Raw genomic sequence first — 12,332 nt, forward strand, 5'->3', positions numbered from 1 at the left:
CAAATCAACTAGCCGTTAGCAGCTTTCAATACCCATTTGGGATACCTTGTTCCAAGCGAGTTGGGGCTTGCTATGGTGTAGATGAGCGACCCGCATGAGCCATGACCACCGTTAGGTGTAGACGAGCTACCTGCATGGGCCCAACCACCGTTAGGATTGTGTCAATAGCACCCTTAAACATCACTTTTTATCTTCATGACACAACCCCGAGCACTCAAAACACTATGACTTAGATGATTTATCTACCACACAATCAGCCCGATCTTAAAATATTTACATGATGACAATTGACCTTCTCTTACGGTCGTCACCAATACACTAAACGTTACGTTTTATCCCTTCATTACATCCTAAAGAAGAGGTTTTAGTTTAATATGCATAATTACAATACGTTGTTTTGGTTACGTAATTGCAGTACGTGTCAAGTTATATATACAGTTAAAACAATTAACAAATCCTTAAAATAATAATTTCTTTGAACATCAACTTGGATGTGTTTGATAATTGTTTTAACAATAAATGTGTTTTATAATTGTTTTAACAATAAATGAATGATTCTTAAACTTACAAACATGTCCCAACCGTTACTCAGTTTCTGTTTCATATTAGATAGTTTATATAATGAACTAAGATGCAAAAAGAACAATTTATGGTGTTACACATTTCACCTCAAGAACAAAAACATGCTCCATCTCACAATCCCGCAACCTAGGAATCTGTGCATTCGGGTTCATACTTCCAGCCCCGAGTTAGGTCAAAGGCGCCGGTCAATGGCTGCACTTAACTGCCAATGTAGCCCAGCCAATGGAGGAACATCGCAAAAACGAGCATACATAATGCTAAAACCAATCCTTGTCGACCCAGCAGCCAGTTCTTTGTTTTTACAGCATTTTCACCGACTCGTTGTATTCGATCTGCCCACTTCATCTGTAAAACCACCAAACAAATACCGATATGATGATGTGAAATGAATTATCAAATTACCGATTTAAGTTTTTTGTTAACAAAACAGGTTAAGAGTTTACGAGTCTATCGAGGTTCTCTGGTGACAATGACGACATGGCTTGTTGAGCTCTTTCTGCATCCTCTCGAGAGAGTTTAACTCCAAATTGTTCACTCATGTTTGCCATCATGTCCGGGCTCATATTTTTCATCATTGATGACATCATCTGGCAATCAATGAATCCATTACGAATTTAAATACTTACGCAATTAACATGTTTTCAATATGCAAAAGTTGAACACTAGTTACATTAGGATATGATGCGAACATTGAGAGAACCCTGAAATTTGTGTAATTTTGTGCTGGTAAGTTTTGGGTTGGCAGGTTGAAGTGCTCAACCCAAACACGACCCGTATTATTTTTATTCGAGTAAAAAACATCAACCCTAACCCGCAGTACACACTCAAAATCGTATAACCCGAACACGGCCCATTTAACTAAACGTGCCAAACAGGTTGACAGGATGGCGGGTAGTAATCAAGTTGTTAACGTGTTGATCGGGCTGGTAGGTTGCAAAAAAATGGGTTAAACGGGTCAAAATCAAATTAGCGGGTCAACCTTAATTACACAGGTTGGAGGGTCAACCTGTTTAGTTAAAAAACATGTCAACCCAAACACAACCTATTTATACTCAAAAGGGGCAAATTGGGTATAACACACACAAAGGGTTAGGATAAAATGAAAACTCCCTTGATTTGTGAGAACCTCAAGAACTCGGGCAAAAAAAGCTTCTTCAAATTTTTTTTACCAAAAATCCTTAAAAAATCAACTTTTCCAAAAAAAATAGTATGTGTTGATTTACACTAGCGTAAAAAACCTTAACAGGTTAAATGTTGATGTCAGCAGCTTTTTTACAGTGGCGTAAATGGCATAAAACACGGGTTGGCAAATTTTTTTATATATTTGTTTTTCTACAGGTGTGTTTGTAACATGTTCATCTACGTTTGTGCAAAAAATGTGGCAAAACTTGCACGGGAAGTAGGAGTTCTCGAGGTTCTCACAACTCAAAGAGGGTTTTCTCTTGATCTCTATCCTAGGGTAAGATGTAGACAGCCTTACCTCTACCCCATAGGAATAGAGAGGCTGCTTCCGGTGACGCACACACGCACCCATGCACGCACGCACACACACACACGTATGTGTGTGTGTGGAGAGAGAGAAAACAAACGATTAAGAAATTTAAGATCTTGAAAACACACACAAAGGAGAAACAAATATCTAAGTATACATACCTCACGCATGGCAGGATTCTTTAACTGGTTTCTAATATCAGAGCTAGAGCTGGGGAAGCTTGGTTGCGGTGCACTTGTTGAATTTAAAAAGCCTCTAGAAGGACCGCTCTCACCATTAGTTCCATAATCTCTTGAACTTGAACGACTTTCTTGCCCTTCTGAATTATTATTATTACTATTTGATTGTGGACCCCCATTCAAAGATGATGCCATTTCAAACATCTTTTGCATCTCTTCTGGTGGCATCTTACTCATCATTTCACTTGCTGATTTAATCATATCGGGTGTGAGATTCGGCATGCCTGACTCATTGTTATTATTCCTATTCAGCAACGGGTTTCCGTTTCCCCCATGAAAGGAGGTCGCCATCTCGAGCATTTTTTGAAATTCTTCAGGTGGCATCTTGCTAATCATGTTTGAAGCAGTTTTCACCATATCAGGAGACAAGTTTTCAAATTTTCCTCCACCCAGAGATGCTATGGTTTCTGGATCGGTTTGCGACAAGAAGTTCTGGAATGATCTATTAAAAAAATATTATAATAATTAATATTTGGATTTTCCAAAATAAGCTGATTATGTGGCCTAGGGGTGAGCAGAATAACGAAAAAACCGCTTTAACCGAACCGAAAAAAAACCAAACCGAAAAAGTCGAACCGACACTTACGGTTCGGTTACAATTTTGCATATTATGAAAACCTAAAAAACCGAACCGAATAACCTATAAATCATTTTTTTAATGTTTGTTATATATTAATTTAGGAATTATTAATTTTACTCTTGAATGTCAAGTGTTATATATTGCCTACAAGAAATAACAAAAATAAACATGTTTATCTATCTTTGAAAGAGTTATCTATTGCCTACAATAAATGACAAAAATAAACGTAAAAATTAAATGATTTCAAAGTATTATGATGAAATGTCTTAATAAAACTTTGGAGAAACATAAAAATAGATTAGGTGGTTAGGTTTATGTGAACAATATTAATTAAAAAGGTTAAATATAATAACTTAAATATAAACATCTAAGAAAGATTCTTAAACTTTGGATTATACTTATTCCTTGAATCTTACGTAACTTTGTTCCAAAAACCGAACATTTTGGTTACGGTTTCGTTTTTGCCATAAAATCGAACTGAACCGAACTGTGCACACCCCTAATGCGGCCTGCTTATAACTACAAGTCCAAAACAAACCTGACAGATTCTTTGTCATCATTAGGAAAACCAGCAGTGCTGCTCACTTGTTTACTATCCTTTTTCTGCTCAGGAGATTTTGATGATGAAGATTGATCCTTTTCTGGTAATAGCGTTGGCACCTCATCAATAATTTCCTCGATTCTAATTCCTAATAGAAATACATAAAAGTTGAAACGACATAAGAACATGAGTTGGTTGGTGAAATTTGACATAAATAAAAAACAAAATACCTCCTGGTGCATCCTCATCACCTTGTTCAGTTAATTTATCTCGGGTATCCCTATATAAATAAATAAATAAATAAATAAAAGATTTAAAAAATGAAACCACGCAAGTGATAAAAAAACATTATACCTTAAAACATCTGCAATGGTTTCATCATCAGGAGAAAGTTCAAGTGCTTTGGACAAGTCAGACACTGCTTTCTAAAAATTTTACAAAGTTGATCAGATCCTTGTATATGTTTAACAATGGAGACATAATCTTTCAACCTAAATTAAGAAAGACATAAATTAAAAAAGATAACTCACTTGCAGTTGCCCTAAATTTTTATATGCTTGACCTCTCCGATAAAGAGCTTTGACATTTCTTGCATCATTTGCCAATACCTGAATGATTTTTAAATCAATGAGCTAATTCATTATATTACTTCCAAATTATAATACTTTCATTCAATGCCATAAATTCTATAAAAGGTGGGTGTGTGTGTATGGACAATGATGATAATCATCATGGAAGGACGGGTAAGGAAATGATATTTTCCCACTTCCGGCCTTCAAGAGTTGTACTTTGATGATAAATTAACTACTCAAATGATTTGAAATAAAAACACAAGTAAAATACTTTTGTCTGTAAAATAAAATATGAAAATAAAACCAAGATACAATTTGAGTGGCCTACACCTCTACGTTAACGTACCTCAATGCCTTCATTTATGCACTCATCATACTGTCCTGTTTTCAAGTAACATGACATCAGATTAAGAGAACATGCCAAGAGGATAGTTCCGCCTTTAGCCGCCGGAACACCTTTTAGGTTATTTTTTGCCTGATAGACTAAAAGAAGTTAGTTCTGAGGAAACAAAATAAGCTAAACTCCAAAAACAAAATCCAAAGAAGTTGAGAAATTTAAACGCTAGACTTACCCGCATGTACTTCTCCAAGGCATCTTTATACCTTCCCTGACTGTGAAATTCATTCCCCTGTCAAAATGAAAACAAAAATTGTAATTTATTGTTCAGGATATGGCAATAATTTACACCAACAAACTATTAAGATAACACCGAATTTGAATAGAGTTATTAACAAGCCTACTTGCTTGTATCTTACTAGTCTAGATTCAATATTCAAGTTTTATACTTGAAAACACTATCGTATAAATTAAAAATCATTTGTCACATGAGCTTCAGCTAAACTACAAAACCACTTTGAAAGAGTCCAGCCTCGTATTTTTAAGTGTGTTGTCATGATGGCTTAGAAACACACATGGTATTTGTGTATGTAAGGATATGCATGTCTTATACTCTTATGTATTTGTGACTGCAAAGAATTAAAGACTAATGTCATAAACTAGCAGCATGCTTATCCTTGTGTTCTACATTGATCAGTTTATGTTGATCCGTACCAATTTAATAATTAAACTTGTATAATATTTAGTTTCCATCACGTATTTAAGAATTATATATTTGAGAAAGTGTGATGCTATCTTTTTGCATCAAGAATGATGAAAGTGAAACATTTAGTAAGTTAAAAGACTAAATTGCCATGAAACACTGAGAGAAGTATGTTCCTACTTTATGGCAGTAACCCATGAATGAAACGCAGCCTCTTGCAGAAGTGCAGGGTAAGGATGCGTACATCAGGCCCAAAACACCCCCGGACCCCATGCATGCAAGAGCCTCGTGCACCAGGTTAGCCTAGAAAATGGTTGCACTTGATGAATTTTAAGTTACCTGCTTTTTCAGCATCTGAGCTGCATTCAATTCATAACTTATCTGTGCATCTACTCGAGAACGCATAGCAGCTAGCTCTTCTGGTGTTGCATTGGCCATCTTCTCACCAATCTCTGCCATCTCATCTGGTCTAGTAGACTTTAACTGTTCTGCAGCATACCGTAAGTCCTCAGGTTTCATATGTTTCATGCTATCCGTGGCCATTCTCACCAGATCAGGATTGGACATCATCTGCAATTACAAATAAACATAAATTATAGCATTTGGCACTTTTAAAATCGCAATAACAATCAGTATAATGATAATTATCAAGAAGAAAAGAAAGAGCAATGATGACTAGATAGATTAGCAAGTGCTAGAGCTTTTAGAAACGAACGTATTCAGACTTCTAATTATTGTTTTATTCTCAAATATTCTTAGTATATGAAACATCTTTGAATATTGTATATCCGATGTAGATACGTAATTTCTATAATATTTAGTTCATGTTCGATCACATATCCCAGAATGCAGAAAGACCTAATGGCTTAGGGCCTTTAGAATTTAGAAAAGACTTCCACTTTTTTCCACATGCTCTATATAAACTTCAATCAGTCAGTCCAAGATTATCATGCACCTACCCTTCATCATAGATTTTATAGGTTTTCTAAGTCATAAAGATAAATCATAAGGTTCATTCTGAACTTTGCATCCTTAAGATAAGCTCATTCTAGATTTCTAAATGATCAAATGGTTGAATATATTAAAGTTATTTTTTTAAAGAGATATAACAGAGAAGAAAAGCTTATGTGAGTGCTAAAGAAGAGCAGTTGGTCTTTCAAAGAGGAGAAAGGTGTCTGACTGTCTGTGCATGGGTAGGTGTAAATGTATAATGTATTGAATCATTTATTTTCCATGTACAACCATCATCTTAAGTGCTAAAAATTGTGTGTTTGTCATCTGACACTTTTTTTATTACCTAAAAAGGGGCTTCTGCAATTACATCAAGATAATTTTCAGAAAAAATGAGCGATTATTAGACTAAAATACATCCTATAAACCTCCTTATTAGTGCAAAATGCATCACAAACACAAAGGACTCTATTCAATTGCAAAAAAACAAACTGAACCAGATTACTTTGCCCCCACTCAGTTTCCCCAAAAAAAAAAAGAAAACATCTAAGCAACAAAACACTGATCTTAATCAAAGGTCTCACAGCAACCGGTATGATTCCTCTTTCATTACAGAAAGGTCACAGATACCAAACCAAGGGTGAGGATGCTTTGTACATCATAAACAATACCAACCTAAATCGTAATCTAAAAGGTATCCGATCACTTAGAATATACAAAAAAAAAAAAAAAAAAAAAAAAAAAAAAAAAAAACAATCACATCATTCAAAATTGCTTCTATATTTTATTATATTCTACCTCAAATTCTTCAAAACCTAATTAAATAATCGTCTCTGTATCAAACGATAAATCAGTTAAATAATGGAAGTAATTACTGACCTGTTGTTGGATCCTAGCTAAATCCGCCGGTGACATACGACTCATCTGCTCTTGAGCAAGCCGCATCATCTCCGGATCCATCATTCCAGGAAACATTCTTTCAAAATCTCAAAAAATTCTGAACAAAAAAAGTGAATTCGACACCGTAGAGTGCGATATTGTATCCGATCTTTCGATCTGTAGCGGTGAATTCAGAGGAATCGCGAGAATATGGAGACGAATTGCAGAATTTTGATTTTATTGAATTCTAGGGCTTGATTTTTGTGAAATTTGGGAATTTATGGTTACCAACCGCCTACCAAAATAGGCGAGTTTGTAAGTAATTCCAGAGAGATGCCGTTTGTTGACTTGATCCCTTTTGGTTGTGGATTTTGTGTTTTTATGTTTTGTGCTAAAAACGTTAACACGCGTTATTGGTATATCAAACCACTGGGTATCCGGTGTATGTTGGTTCGGTTTATTATGTGAAGGGGTATGGTCCCAAAAAGTCGCGCAGACCTTCATTCAGGTCGCACGCAGGACCATACTCGTTATTCAGCAAAATGTTCAACCTCAACTTCGCACGAGTTACTTCAGCATAGATTGACCTCGCGTGAGGTTTAAACAAGAAAGTACACCAAATTCAACACTTAGCATTCTGAACAAAGAGCCTCCAGCTCCTATAATCCTGCGCGGGCTAGTCACGTGCTCAACAAGGGTCGCACAGGAACTATAACGCGAGGCCACTATTAGCGGACCATATTATTTACATTAATTGTATTTATTTTGTATATATCTCCATAATTTGAGGAGATCTTGTTTCTATGTTTATAGCCCTGTATTGTGTATTTATACTGAAACCGTAATCAATGAAAGGCATTCATTCACAGAAATTAACATGGTATCACATCCTATTTCTTAACCAACATTTTTTTTTCTTTCTGTTCGATCCTAGGGTTTCGACCTTGTCCTGCCGGTCGCCCTCACCTTCCCTCTTCCCTGCTTTCCAGTCCTGTTCTCAGTCATGAATGACAAGACTGAACCGGAACCCTCTGCTGCCGCAACCAAACAACAATCCACCCTCCATCCGGTTTAACCGCCACTGATATCCAGAAGAAAGTCCGAGTTCTGGACGGATCCAAAGTCACGTACTCTACGTGGGTGAAGCTTTTTCAGCTTAATGCTCGCGGCTACGAGGTTCCGGATCACATCACTTCTGAACCACCACCTAAGGATGACCCAACCTATGAACAGTGGAAGAAAATCGATGCTATTGTCCTTCAATGGATTTATAGCACTCTGTCAGATGATTACCTTTTGCGGGTTCTCGAATCCGATTCTACAGCCCTTCAAGCTTGGAACAGGGTCAAAAATATCTTCCACAATAACAAAGGCCCACGCTGTGCAGCCTTACAAGCAAAATTCGTCAACCTCAAGCTGAGTACTTGCGCTTCTTTGGAAGCCTACTGTCAAACTCTTCGTGACTTGGCTGCCCAACTGGATGATGTGGACAGCCCTGTCAATGAGCAAACTCTGGGTTTGCAATTGGTTCGGGGTCTCCCTCGTGAATACGACACCATTGGCTCCATTATTAACCGTGAACTCCCTTCGTGGAACGAAGCATGTGAGATGCTCCGCGACGATCAAGAACGTCAGGCTGCTCGGGATGGTACTCATTCACCCTCTGAAGCTTTAGCTGCTGCTAACCCAAACCCAAACCCAAACCCCAACACCCAGCGTCGTGATGTCACACCCAACCGATGGTGGAATCATCGGGGCATGGCACTGAGCGAAACAGATTGGCAGAAGTTTCTATAACAATTATCAATACTATTCAATTTAAAATAATACGTCTCATACCGTATCTCAAACAGTAAACAAATTATTACAGACCAAATCCAGGCAATTAATTCTGTTCCGACAACTCAGATTTAAATAAATAGCAATTGTTTATCTGCTTCTAGAAACCCTTGATTTGACTACTACAGACAATTATTTGTTGGGCTCTAGAGCTTTATGCTAGCCTCGCTTTCCTAGCAGATAAGCATCTTAAACACCTGTCACATACATTAAAATAAAGTCAATACATAAAATGTAAAGGTGAGCATACAAGTTTGATAATAGCATAATAGAGTTCGAAATAGTTTACGCATAACCAGCACGTACACAGAGGAAAACGATGCATGTTAGTTATCGACATGAACCTATCGATACCAATGATTGCGGGTTGACTGCCCGAGGCAGTTCGCAATACATGATTACCACCGTAATCCATGCAAGTAATTGTCCTTAACAACCCCCGTGTGAACGGGTGCTGAGTCCAAACTATAGTACTATCGTCGTTAAGGCAGGTAGACAGTATTCCATGTGTAAACATAACAACAAGCATTCATTAAGTCACGTAATACATGCAATAACGGTTAGCATTTAAAGTATTGAGTAGTGTGTTCGATTGTGATTTTGTATAATTAACGTATGTAACACCCAAAAGTGCGAAAGCAAAAAGGGTTCGAGTATACTCACAGCGATTGATGGATTGAAGGGAGCGCTTGAGAGTATGGTTAGCCTGAATAGTTCGATAGCATATGATAAGCAATGCGTAAAACGGAAACAAGTGTTGGAGGATCGGACAGCTGGTCGATCGGACGGTAGTCCGATCGGACAGCTGATCGTGCGGTTGACAGTCCGTTCGGACAGCTGTCCGGTCGGACGGTTGTCCGATCGGATGGTTGTTCGAGTGGATTGTTTCTTTCTTTGAATAGGATGTGTTTGTGTATGATGGTTTGACTTTTGAAGTTTTCGTTGTAGCATATGAAAACATTGAAGTATCTTTACCTTTCAGGTCGGTCGATCGGACGGTCGTTAGATCGGCCGGCAACCTGATCGGCTGGGTACCTCAGTATAAACGAGTTCTCAGCAGAAGGCACTCGATCGGACAGCAGTTCGATCGGGTGGTATTCCTAGTGCATTGAACATGTTGAAAATCGATTAAGTGTTGAAGTCAAGTATCTCATGATACAAAGAGTAATCCAATCGGACGGTAGTCCGATCGGACAGCAGTTCGTTCAATACTTGAACTTCAAATAGGTTGATTAAGTGTGTGGGACCCAAGTGCTAGCCGATCGGCTGGCCAGTCGTTTGGCTTGTCTGTCCGTTCGGCTGGCTGTCCGTTTGGACAGTAGTCCGATCGGACAGCATCCTGTCCTGGTCGGCCTATTCGTCTAACACTTGGTTGTTTTGATTGTTTGTTGTTTTATCGAGGTATTTTGAGAACGAGTCAAACAACAGAACCTCGTCACTACTTGGTCCTCCTGTTCGGACAGGAATCACCCAAATCCGTCTAGCGAATGTTTCGGAACGGTGTTTCATGTTTAACCCGAAATCGGTGAACCTCGTGGATAGAATCCGAATCTTAGGCCACGCAACCACCGGAATGATTAGCAAGTTGGCACAAGCTCCGTTTCTACCGATTTTGAAGACATTGAGTGTAAAAGAGTTGAAAGAAAGTTGGAAAACCATCTTTCAATCCTTTTCACCGTGAATATGTTTAGATCTGTGAAAGATCTTTGTTTGTTTATGTGGAAATCGGTTAGATCCAAGTTATTCTTGGTGGATTGAGGCCAAAACATGAAGTTCTTCAAGAACACCATGATGACATCATCCTAGAACACTTGAATCTTGATGATTTCACGGTTAAAAGTTAAGATTTAAAAGATAGAAAGGTGTAGGAGTGCGTGTAGATCAAGAAAGTACAAGATTTAGGACGAGATCTTACCGAAATCGAGAGAAATCTGAGAAAAGGTGAGCTAAGCGTGCTGGTCGGACAGAGGTTTCCAAAAGTAGTAAGTTTGAAAGTGACATGGGTATTTATAGAATGCCAAAAGAGGTAAAGGTTGGCCGATCGGTCAGGCAGCATGATCGGACGGCAGTCCGATCGGCTGGCTGTTCGATCGGCTAGTAGCCTGATAGATCAGCTGCCTGGTTCGAGTGTTCGGTGCGACGATTTTTTTTGATATTTCGATTGCGACTGATGAGAATACGATGGAGTTCTCTATTCAAATTACTTTTTAATCCTAATCACTCATATCTCGCGCTGTCTTTTCGCCACCAATTATCATAATTCGATTTCGATTGATTTCGATTGAGTTTCGATTGCGATTGATTTCGATTGCGATTCGATTGATTACCACACAAAACATAAAGTAAGCATGCACAAGTAACACATAAGGCACACACACACACGTATAACAGTAACCAAAAATGCGATATTCGAGTTTCGAGTTCGATGATGATTAGATTAGTTCGATTATTGTTCAATTGACTTTATCGCATTGTTACTTCTTTTTATTCACAGTCGTAAAGCGTTTCGTAGCGATAAACATTCGATTACTTCGATTTTAATTAAATACTCAACATAATACAACTAACGTAAATATAAAATAGACTAACTACAGTCAAAGAGGTCAAAACAGTAGTTAAGCAAGGAGGGATAGATCGCAATTAGCGATCTTTTCTTCCTTTAACTTCAATCTTGACTTTGACTTTGACTTTCGAAAACACGGGGTGTTACACGTGACAACCCCAATCACTCCAACACCCAACGACGTGGTTCTGGCCCATCCCGTTACAAGAATAATTACAACCGGTCAGGCCCACGTCGTGATGGACCGCACTCTATGAACTCCCCTCAAACCGGCCAGACCCATTCTCATACCGGGCCTGGTGCTGGTAACCGCAACTCAGTCCCAAACCGTCACCCAAACAGAAACCAAACCTGGAACTAGATCCAATTTCCCCCATACAGCCCATACTGGCCCACTAATTTCTGGACAGCCCCACCCCCCACCATGCCCCTATCCTACACAGCCCGGTTGGATTTCTCCTTGGAATGTCCCACAACCACCTCCTTCACAACCCACTCCCAATGACCAATCTTCTGCCCAGGCCCATGTTTCTGATGTAAATCCTTTGGAGCCCACAGAACTCGCAGAAGCATTGTGACACCTGTGTCACTTCAATCATCAAACAAATACCAAACTAATGAAATATTGTATTTCATACTTGGGATTTGTAAAAATATGTGTATCGGTTGCACATATCAACTCTTATTCGATTTCAAGCTTTAAATCTCTTTCTGGAAGTTCATACGCGCTCTGATGCGTAAATATAACCAGTTTAATGCAACAAACACTCCGGAATAGTGAAATAGGCTTAACATACCTTAAATAACCTTTACATAACTTAGAAACAAGTTTTGGATGGTTTGGTATGTTGAAATCAAGTTTGTTAGATCGTAGGGACTAATTGTGTCAAACTGCGAAACTATGCCGATTTGTATAGTAACAAACCTTCCGGAACTTGATCATAAGTTAAATATGCCCTAGATATCCTTTACATAGCTTATAAATAGGCTTTGAGGTGTTTAGTGCGCAAAAATAAACTTTTGGTCATTCAGGGACTAAAAGCGTCAAAAAGTG

The 12,332-nt window shown here is 38.3% G+C and overlaps 2 protein-coding genes across 2 annotated transcripts; one reads left to right on the top strand and one right to left on the bottom strand.

Annotated features, from left to right (window-relative positions):
• Positions 1 to 487: 487 nt before the first annotated feature.
• On the bottom strand, positions 488 to 7,271 carry LOC110940210 (outer envelope protein 61). Its single transcript, XM_022181763.2, has 11 exons — positions 6,877 to 7,271; positions 5,386 to 5,616; positions 4,579 to 4,635; positions 4,353 to 4,481; positions 3,965 to 4,042; positions 3,789 to 3,859; positions 3,665 to 3,714; positions 3,432 to 3,582; positions 2,236 to 2,755; positions 1,026 to 1,169; positions 488 to 927 (listed from the first exon to the last, which is right to left on the bottom strand). Exons 1-11 carry the CDS (start codon positions 6,970 to 6,972, stop codon positions 781 to 783), a joined length of 1,674 nt encoding a protein of 557 aa, XP_022037455.1. The 5' UTR covers positions 6,973 to 7,271; the 3' UTR covers positions 488 to 780.
• A 608-nt stretch (positions 7,272 to 7,879) lies between these two features.
• On the top strand, positions 7,880 to 9,738 carry LOC110942834. The gene is made up of 3 exons (XM_022184597.1): positions 7,880 to 7,945; positions 8,032 to 8,524; positions 9,698 to 9,738. The coding sequence occupies exons 1-3, from the start codon at positions 7,880 to 7,882 to the stop codon at positions 9,736 to 9,738; spliced, it is 600 nt and encodes a 199-aa protein (XP_022040289.1).
• Positions 9,739 to 12,332: the final 2,594 nt, after the last annotated feature.

The sequence above is a fragment of the Helianthus annuus genome, chromosome 14 (genome assembly GCF_002127325.2).
Source record: "Helianthus annuus cultivar XRQ/B chromosome 14, HanXRQr2.0-SUNRISE, whole genome shotgun sequence".
Taxonomy (NCBI): Eukaryota; Viridiplantae; Streptophyta; class Magnoliopsida; order Asterales; family Asteraceae; genus Helianthus; species Helianthus annuus.

Coding starts and splice junctions, on each gene's coding strand:
- LOC110940210 (XM_022181763.2), bottom strand. CDS start 6,972: ATGTTTCCTGGAATGATGGATCCGGAGATGATGCGGCTTGCTCAAGAG. Junction 4,636..5,385: donor CTCAGATGCTGAAAAAGCAG/GTAACTTAAAAT, acceptor TCATTTTGACAG/GGGAATGAATTTCACAGTCA. Junction 3,860..3,964: donor AAAATTTAGGGCAACTGCAA/GTGAGTTATCTT, acceptor TAAAATTTTTAG/AAAGCAGTGTCTGACTTGTC.
- LOC110942834 (XM_022184597.1), top strand. CDS start 7,880: ATGAATGACAAGACTGAACCGGAACCCTCTGCTGCCGCAACCAAACAA. Junction 7,946..8,031: donor AACAATCCACCCTCCATCCG/GTTTAACCGCCA, acceptor AAGCTTTTTCAG/CTTAATGCTCGCGGCTACGA. Junction 8,525..9,697: donor ACGTCAGGCTGCTCGGGATG/GTACTCATTCAC, acceptor TTTACCTTTCAG/GTCGGTCGATCGGACGGTCG.